Raw genomic sequence first — 9,946 nt, forward strand, 5'->3', positions numbered from 1 at the left:
AGTTAAACAGTTATTTTTGATTACTAGACATCTTACTTATTTGAGAATTTAAACGGAATTGATTTATTATAACATACTTCAAACTTAAGAAAATAATACTGACATTCCTAATTCAAAATAATTTAAACATACTACATAAAAAGCCAAGTAGGTCAGAATTATCAAAAGGAGTATGTATAGGTATATTCTGAGATTACCAAATCAACATCCAGTGCATTTATTGGAACGATATTTTATTTAATCTAGACGTTTCTTGAACAGGATTCAATTTTACTTATCCGTGATGAGATTTATTGTTGTCCGGTCAACACAATACTACCGTTTAATGGTCGACATCTGCGCGATGTACCTGACCTTTACTACAATATATTGTAGTAAATAAAGTACTACATCGAAAGAAGATTTCTGGACATTAATATATTATCAGAATGAAATGTCTCGCACGTTACGTTACGTTACATGTAACTTTAAAACTTTACTTATATTCGATCGAAGATTTCGTTATATATACGTACAGTCGACTAAGTTCGCGGTGCTCCAGTTTCAGAAAAAATACCTGCACCTCGCAATTAACTAAAATCATTCAGATATTTTTTCGTATTTGTGAGTTTAAATGATCCTAACATCAAAAATCCACATTGTTCGCTAAATCTATGTCAGTATAGTGGTTCTGTTGTATGTAAAAAGAAAACTCAAAACAATATTCACATTAGAAATTGTGCTTTTCAAATTACGGAAAACAATAAATATTGTTGTTTATTATCTTGTTTATTACATTCGCTTCTCTTTAATCTCGATATCAATATAGCCGTGGCCCAAACTCTCACCCGTTACATATGTTACATTAATGTGCACCCTTCCCTTCTTAAATGGTAGAGTAACTGGAACGTCCTCAACACGGATAGTGCAGTTCTCCACATGGAATTCGCCCTGAAATATTACATTTTATGATATAAACATACATTATACTAGTATAATCCGTTTCAGATTCTTCATTAACAAAACCAGATTATTATATACAACACCGTAATAACCGTAAAAATGCAATATATGTTCATACCGGGGGAAAGGGACAAGACCCCAAAAAGCTTCCTCTCTTTAAGGAGCTGCCAAAGAAGGTGTCCTTGTTGAGTAAGTCACACAGCCTGTAATGCATCTCGAAGAATGTCCGCTTATATGTGTTGCCCCAGGACTTGTAGAAATAGATGTCGAACTTGAAACAGAGCACATATTAGTACCAGGACTATGACGTGACTGGACATAGGCGCCTTCGTTCACAGTATTTCTTAAGAACAACAATCGTTTGACAATAGTTTGAGGGTCTCGTACGCTTTGAAACTATAAACGTTAGTAAACAAATAATAGCGCACATTATACAATAGTCGGAAGTACAGTAAAGGTAACTCATAATTGTATTTGTTTAAATAAACATCGATAGCAGTATAATTGTTTGTACAAATGGGCCAAGTTAAAATTCCATCCGAGAAGCAAGGCAATTTTTCTAATACCGGAATACCGCGAACGAAGGCGACTGTACATACTGGTGTGATAACGGTTAGAGCGTGCAAGCGGCATATTAGAAATTATTGAAATATTTTAACTTTTAACTGTCAATTCGACTTACAAAAACTCTGTTGTCCATAGGTATTAATGTTTTTGTATGGACGCTGATGTAATATTTGGGGTCATTTCGGCTGTAGCGACGCGCGCTTACATTATAAAAGGTAATGTACTTCTTGTTGTAACCCAGTGAAACTGGACGTTCCAAGCTTATGTACTTTATCTGAAACAAAGCTCGTGTAGATAATTCGCATGTAATAAGGAGCAGCAGCAGCACACTACTTGGCAGAGAAATAAATAAATATAAAAAAAATGTGACACCTATGTACTGGTGTTTTTTTTTTTTCAGTCTTTAAAAATCTGATATTAATCAACCAATAAAAACTTCTAATTTCAATTCTTTTCTTCATATTTAAATATTTTAAAAAGTCATTCCAGAAATACTAGTCAGTAGAATATGTTTACGATTTAGATTTTTGCCGCGCGATGATTACGTAAAATTTAAAAACTATCTTCAAAGAAACTCGCACCCCCACTTTTTCGCTTGCACTTTTCATTCATCCGCGAAAGTAGGTATTTTATGATACACTAGGGTGTATTTCTTTTATAGATTTTATTGGATTTTAGGAAATTTTCTTAATCAAAATACGAGTACACAAATACTGTCTTCTATAGATTGTATTCCACATATTTTTATCGAGACGATAAAAAAAACCAGCCAGTATAATACCAACATATAATTATTTTTTATCTGTTTATTTTCACTCACTAAAATATAAACTTATTGTAATATTTTTAACATACCTTTTCCATCTGACAAATGATAAAGAACATAAAAAGGAGAAAAATATAGATAAGATATCTACAGATTGACATACTGACGTACACTACGAAAGACAGAAATAAAATAAAATAATTATAATATACTAAAATTCAGTCTGATTGTTATTAAAGTTCATTCACTGAACGATCAAATTATTTCAATTTGTATAGTCATAGTTTTGCAATTATTTAGTAAATTACTCAGCTAATCTTTTGTAATACAATCATTAAAGCTGAAACGAATACAGGGGGATTTTTTTTACTTTTCTTTGAATGGAGATTTTTAAAAGTGTAGTAACTGACAGACCCGAGAGTCGAAATACAATTGAAATCTAGGATCCTAAACTTTAATGGCTTTAATATAAAATGACAATGACAATTAACAAATATCTTTAACATGGATTTTAATTATCATAATTAAATTATAGAAAAAACATGGAATATAAGCTTTATTATTTGGATTACTATGAAAGAGTGAACTTGGTAAATCGAAATGTTATCTATATAATTTGTACAAATCACAGATACATTCTTTTAACGTACTTGAAGGTGTAGTAAGTATTATGAGGTTACTGTTAATATTAATTTTAAAAAACATACTAATTTTGTATATAGATCCATAGGTTCTGTTTCATATCTGACTCGAAGGACCACATCTTTTATTAGATAATTGAACTTTCAAACAGAAACTTTTAATCTTACTGATAACAAAAATAATTTAAACAATTATTTACAACATCGATTTACTTTCTGATCTATGCATTGCACATCTGGTGGCAGCCCAGCACCAGAATATCCTATTCAAGAGTGTTCTCATAGTTTAAAAATTAGTTTAATTAGTCAATTGTTTCGACGCATATCGTCATCCTTAATATTCTCTTAAAAACAAAAAGAGACAACAATATATGTCAGTGAGCGGTGAGCAGCGTCCGCGAAATAATACCAGGCTTAGTAGGGCCTGATGTTGGCCCCCGATGGACTCGAAACTAGTAAGTGCTGACACCGGACAAATACTTGAGTATTGTTATAAACTAATATATATATATATATATATTAGTATTATTATAACAATATGTGTCAATACTAGTATCACAGAAGTCGAAACCCAGAGTAATATTATATTTGCAACAAACAGTACACGTTGATCAAAATTTATTTAATTTCGAACAACAGACGAATTTCATTTGCGAAATTCATTGTAAAGGGTAAGAATAAGAAATAAAACGTGAAGCACAATTCATATGAGAAAATATATTCATTGAATTCCTGAAAAGAAGTCATAATATTATATAATCCAGCGTCTGGTTTTACTTTACTCCTTTTACGTGCTTCTCTTTGATTTCTATATCAATGTAGCCGCTGCCCATTTTGTCTCCGGTCACATAAGTAATATTCACGCAGATCCTGCCCTTCTTTAGCGGTAGGGAGGCGGGCACATTTTCTATAGGGATCGTGATATTCTCCACGTGGTATTTACCCTGCAATACCAAGATTGCTAATATAAAAACTAGATCGATGGATTGAAGTGATGTAAGGATAGAAAAAATGGATGGAAATCTTTAAGTAGTTATGACAGGAAGAGATGATGAATCGCGTTAAAGGTGACACGATTAAGAAGGAAGCGACAACTAAAAAAAATTATGAATGTTAGATGGAACTAGAGGATGAAAATTTAGTAATGATGATGATAATAAAGTATTATTTAAATATAACACATACAGATGGAAAAGGGCAATTCCCCTTAAAGCTTCCTCTCTTCATGGAGCTTCCGAGGAAGGTGTCCTTGTTGAGCAAATCGCACAGTCTGTAGTGCAATTCAAAGAATGTCCGCTTGTACGTGTTGCCCGAGGCCTTGTAGAAGTGAATGTCCAACTTGCGACAACAAATGGTAACATACATGACAATGTACAAGAGAACCAGATTATCCCTACATATATGATTATCATACTTTCAAAATAGAAGATTGAAAAGCTCACCAAAATTCTGTTATCCAAAGGTACCAGGGAGTCTCCATGGCCACTGATGTAATACTTGGGGTCGTCGCGGCTGTAGCGACGGGCTGAAGCGTTAAAAAAAGGTACGTACTTCTTGTTATAATACAAAACTACTGGACGCTCCAAGCTTATATATCTGATCTGAAATAAAACATTCACTTATATGTATAGTATCAACCATAAACGCTGTTCTAAATTCGGGATGTTCTTAGTGGCCAACAGGCTCACTCACGGAGAAAAAAGTTCATAGGGTCCCTGTCTGTCTGTCTGCGGTGCTCAGTCTATCCGGAACCAAAATTGAACCCATTTATATAACTTACTTTTTCCACTTTACAAAGAGTAAAAAACATTATAAATAGGTAAAGTCGCCATAACTTCAACACTGTTCCACTCGGCATATTAACTGGCAGTAACAGCAAAAAATGAAATGTACAAATTATTTCGATATGATCACTGCTACAGATTTTAAATTTGCTTGTATAATAGTGTATGAAGTAAATTATCCAAAACACAAATCGTAAGCTTGGTAATATGAACTACACTCATTAACTATCAGATTGGATCGTGGTCGAGCGTTGAAAACACAATTGATATATTTTTTACAATAACAAATTAACGTAAAAAAGTATTAGCTGCGTTTTAAAAAAGTTATCCAGAGTCCAACCTTTTTCCGTGTTTTGGATAGTACTCACCTACTTTTTTATTTAGTGTAGTTAAAAAATGGCCAACCAACTAGATCGCAGACGCAGAGATTTAATTTTAAGTTTATCATTACATTACTTATTATGCTAGCTTAACTTTGCCGATGAAACCCCTTTCTCGGCCGTTGTACACTTAGGAAAATGAAATGGAAGTACATATCTGCTTTTGTCATTGGACATGGCAACGTTAGTTTTTTGTAGAATGTGGGCTTTGATAAACATAACATTATTTTATCGAATCGTACCAGTCTACATATCTACAGGTAGAAATTGTGACCGCCTGTCTGTTTTACATTTGTATAAAAAAAATTAAAACGTCATTGTCAATGTTGTGACGTATGTGAATCAAATTTATAACGTCAAATTAAACATCAAAGTCAAATTATAACAACACGAAGATTGATCTGTGATTATTTCGTTTTATTTAATTAAAAATAATTACTGTAAAATGCGATGGAACGAAGCCGTTACATTGGAATTCGTAAAGATCTATTTAAAACACGAATGTTTATGGAACCCTTCACATCCAGATTACAAGATAAAATATGAAAGGGATAAAGCCTACGCGGATATTGCTTCGGAATTTCAACTTTCTACGATGAAAAGTTTAAGTATTCCTGAAATAAAAATAAAAATAAAAAACCTAAGAACTACATACCTGCAACAAGTACATAAGATAATCCAATCTTCGACTCCAGATTGTATTTACGAACCTTCCTTGATCTGGTTTCATGAAATGGATCAATATATGAAAAACATTCCTACAAATCGACATTCTGCTTTATATAATACTGTGAGTATTTTAACATTTCATTCAATCTATTTCTATATCAAAATTCATTGAAAACAGCTAATTTCGCAGTAAAAACATATTAATACTCTGCTACTATTTGACTAAAGACTATCTGACTAAGATCAAATCTATTTCAGAATCAAGAGACTTCTGTAGCTGACTCATCCTGTCAGATATGGGTCGACCAAGATCTTCCAAATGACAATACAGAAGAATCTGACACAAATCCACTCAACCCATCAACTGACACAGAATATGATTCAACAAAACCAGAAATTTCATTGCATGTAAAGAAAGAAACGGATTATTCCTCTCAATCGTTTAATAAAGTTAAAAAGAAGAAAACAAAGCGCCAATCTTCTGAACAGCATAATTCAACGGATTCAACTTCAGACTCTGTTGCTTTAGAAGATGAGTTTGACATCTATGGTAAATACATTGCGTCACAACTTAGAAATATGGATTTGCAAAAGGCCTTGCAACTTCAGTTAGAAATTAATAACCTAGTCAGCAAAACTAGAATTTCAGAGCTATCCAATGACAGTTAAAAATGCTTCATATATAAAGATGATTTTCTTATTGACAAAGTACTTAATTTTGTAATTATTTCAAGTATCTTACTAATATTATAAATGCGAATGTTTGGATAGATGGATGGATGGATGTTTGTTTGAACATATGTCCAGAACGGCTCAATGAATCTCAAATAAATTTGGCATATATGTACATCATAGTCTGGAAGAATGCATAGGCTACTTATTATGTTTTTTTTTAATTCTGAGCGGGCGACAGCTAGTTAAAAATAAATTTACAATATTTTTATGTTATTTAACCTGTTCTATTTACTTTAATTTTATTTGTGTTATTCCAAGTGATACCAATGAGTAAGTTATAAGTTATTGTTTAATAAATGTTTAAAATAATTTCCTGTTTTATTTCTTCATGTTTATGTTTGGCATAAACATGGCACAAACATAAACATTCAAGCTGTTATTATGATGAAAAATTTTTATTAAGTCAGCAATAGTACTGATCTCGATCTTTTATTGAATTCCAAAATTTGCTGTGGCCATTTAAGAAAAAAACACATATGGTAATAGTTTATAGGTCACTAATATTCATGTCTAAATTAAAGCAAAACAAAACTAATAGGTCCTTTTCAGTTTCTTTTTTACTATCCACTTTAGGTGCATCTTTATACTTTTGAGCAAAGCTCGCAAAGTATATTTAGTAACCATTATTAACGAACGACCATTACAAATGTCAAGTATCAACTGTCATCTGTCATTCTCATTTATATTTACATTTGGGTGTCAGTGTCAGTTTTACTATTTTCATAATTTTTAAATAATAAACATTCCAAAAACCAAATTACCAGACATGTTAAATGGTCATTATGAGGTGGGATGAAAATGAGACGTACCCATTTGTGAAACTTTATCTCAGTAAAGATTCTTTGTGGAATCCGAATCACGAAAATCATAAGCTGATAGATGAGCGGAAGAAAGCGTATCAGATGATTATTGACGAATTTATGTCATCTACTGGAATTCAACTCAATGAATATGGAGTTAAGTTGAAAATAAAAAATTTACGATCCACTTATGCACAAGAAATTAATAAAATACGGACAAGATCAGGACCACTTTCTAAATACACGCCTACTATTAAATGGTTTGCAGATTGGCATAGATGTTTCCAAATCGTTAAGAAAACAGACATTGATACAGTTTATGATGTAAGTTTATATCTTTCTTGTTATTTTTATTGTTGAAAGTAAGCAAAGATCAAAGAACATAAATAATCATTTATAGAGTCATTAGTGTTTGTATAAGTATAAAAAGGACTACTAGAGTTACAAAGCATCTTTTTGGAGACTCAACTAAGATGGTGATGATGATTAGTGGTTAAATAATTGCAACAACAACCCAATAGTCAGATAATTATGATTGAATAGCATTACAGTTCTGAATATGTTTGGTTTTTTTCCACAATTGTCATTTATTTGTTGTTTTATTATAGGATCACATCAGTGAATCAAACAAGTCATGGATAACAAATAATGTGGACCAGACAAATGATGACGGAAATATAGATCATTTTACATCAGACTTCCAATCAAATTCAAAATGTAATATCACAAAGTTGAATGGTAGAGTTAAAAATTTATCTAAGAAAAAAAGGAAGAAATTGAAATTAATAAGTTCCAACATATGTGATAGATTAAGAGACAGTGATGCAAGCTTCACTAGAGAAGATGAATTTGATTTATATGGACGTTATATTGCATCACAGCTGCGGCAAATGGATATAAAGAAGGCTGTTCAGCTCCAACTTGAGATACAGAGCCTGATGAGTGAAGCTAGAATTACAGACTTAATGAACGATATTTAGTTTACAGTAAGAACGCAAAGAAATACCATTAATCCTGATTACTTTGTTATAAATTCCAATATAAAACAGTAGTATATTTAAAATCCATAGAACAAGCTTCAATATTGTATGTTTAAAAATAATGCACTTTAAAAAGTTTCAAGTGATCTATACACCTCCGTGTACTGTTCATGATATGGGAAAAGGATTAAGGTGACCAAATGAATATACAAAAGCAACTGCAAGTCTGATTTTTATTGCTGTTACAGCATTCTTTTTACAATATAAACAAACATTTATCGCTTATGTTTCACTAGTGAAAACTCAGATCGTTCACATTGTACCAAAGTTTCTCGAACAAGTCAGGTCAGGGGTAAATGTTTATGAACATATACATTGCTGTCTAATCTGTTGCCACAGTCGACCCCATCAATATAAATGCGAGTTAGTGGGTGAATCACAACAAAATCTAAAAACTAGATTAAGTACTTTCGAGTTCAGAGTCCTTAAATTTAAAATAAAAATGGAAGTCTGACTTCGAGGGCAGTGCGAATTCAGATTGTAAAAAAAACTAAACGTCTAAAAAAAAAACTTAGATTATAAATTAACATTAAAAGGCGGCAAAAGGTGCGTGAGCTACAACAAACGTGAGCACGCAACCTCCTGTACCTAGGGTTAAAGACTAGAGTCGACAATGTCACAATCTCAATAAAAATACAACAACTTTATTGCTATATCCCATGTGCGGTGACTCTGTGATGTTGGCACACATTAAAAAACGTCAATCAGAGGGCACAGATTAAAAAAATTACAAATAAAAAAAAATTACGGAGAAATATTCTACGCCATAACACATTCTAAGCCGGCAACAGATATTATTTAAGAAATAACTTAACAAACTAGATTTTAACATTGAAAAATCCGTAAACCATCAGTAATTATAAAATTTTACAACATATTTGTATGTTTTTTGATTTTATTTATTGTGATGAACATATTGAAACAAAATCGTAATTTACCTAATGACTTTTAACTTAAAACTAACTATAAAGACTTTGTTCTGCATACATTTGGAAGCATTAGAGAAATATTATCAAAAAAAAAAAACATTTATTTGCAGCATTTACTTACACAACAACACTCATTTGAATCTTATTATTTCAGGAAAGTATTTTTTTTTATTCTATGCATATAAAAGTTGGCAACACTTAATTTTGTTTAATAATTCTGATTTCAAAATACCATTGAGTTAGCAAGTGTTGTTAATGAAAAAAATAGAATGTTTCAAAGTGTGAAATTCCTCTGCCATGACACTTTGACACAAATCGGTGACTCTTATCAAAGGAAGTGACTATTTTTATCAAGTGTATTGACAATTCAAACTTATAGCAATTTCGTAGTATGACCAAACAAACACAGCACAGTGTGTAACCGCCTTTACAGATAAAGTTTGTGAACACATGGGAATACAACTTATTACGTACCAAAAAACTATGCTATGTTATCAGTATAAAGAAAAAAAAAACATTTTAAAATGCACACAACTTTAATTACTTGTTAATCATATACAGTATGATTTATAATAATTTTTTGTACTTTTATATTAGAAGAGATTGTGGAAAACATCATTTTAATAAAGTTTTTCCAATTGCATTGTGGTGGTTTTGATAGATAACATTTAGTGTATTTTTAAAATTCATACC

At 31.5% G+C, this 9,946-nt stretch overlaps 2 protein-coding genes across 2 annotated transcripts; one reads left to right on the top strand and one right to left on the bottom strand.

Moving 5' to 3' along the window:
• Positions 1 to 3,684: 3,684 nt before the first annotated feature.
• On the bottom strand, positions 3,685 to 4,292 carry LOC106713211. The gene is made up of 2 exons (XM_014505937.2): positions 4,102 to 4,292; positions 3,685 to 3,860 (listed from the first exon to the last, which is right to left on the bottom strand). The coding sequence occupies exons 1-2, from the start codon at positions 4,279 to 4,281 to the stop codon at positions 3,690 to 3,692; spliced, it is 351 nt and encodes a 116-aa protein (XP_014361423.2). The 5' UTR covers positions 4,282 to 4,292; the 3' UTR covers positions 3,685 to 3,689.
• Positions 4,293 to 5,456: 1,164 nt separating this feature from the next.
• LOC106713191 lies at positions 5,457 to 9,058 on the top strand. The gene is made up of 4 exons (XM_045681389.1): positions 5,457 to 5,870; positions 6,008 to 6,413; positions 7,262 to 7,608; positions 7,893 to 9,058. The coding sequence occupies exons 1-4, from the start codon at positions 5,526 to 5,528 to the stop codon at positions 8,262 to 8,264; spliced, it is 1,470 nt and encodes a 489-aa protein (XP_045537345.1). The 5' UTR covers positions 5,457 to 5,525; the 3' UTR covers positions 8,265 to 9,058.
• The last annotated feature ends 888 nt before the right edge of the window (positions 9,059 to 9,946 follow it).

Source organism: Papilio machaon, chromosome 15, assembly GCF_912999745.1.
Source record: "Papilio machaon chromosome 15, ilPapMach1.1, whole genome shotgun sequence".
Taxonomy (NCBI): domain Eukaryota; kingdom Metazoa; phylum Arthropoda; class Insecta; order Lepidoptera; family Papilionidae; genus Papilio; species Papilio machaon.

What these genes read in the sequence shown, in the direction of transcription:
- LOC106713211 (XM_014505937.2), bottom strand. Translation starts at nt 4,281, where the DNA reads ATGTATGTTACCATTTGTTGTCGCAAGTTGGACATTCACTTCTACAAG. An exon ending in GGAATTGCCCTTTTCCATCT is followed by an intron (nt 3,861 to 4,101) that starts GTATGTGTTATA and finishes TTGGTATTGCAG; the next exon opens with GGTAAATACCACGTGGAGAA.
- LOC106713191 (XM_045681389.1), top strand. Translation starts at nt 5,526, where the DNA reads ATGCGATGGAACGAAGCCGTTACATTGGAATTCGTAAAGATCTATTTA. An exon ending in ATTCTGCTTTATATAATACT is followed by an intron (nt 5,871 to 6,007) that starts GTGAGTATTTTA and finishes AATCTATTTCAG; the next exon opens with AATCAAGAGACTTCTGTAGC. An exon ending in ACATTGATACAGTTTATGAT is followed by an intron (nt 7,609 to 7,892) that starts GTAAGTTTATAT and finishes GTTTTATTATAG; the next exon opens with GATCACATCAGTGAATCAAA.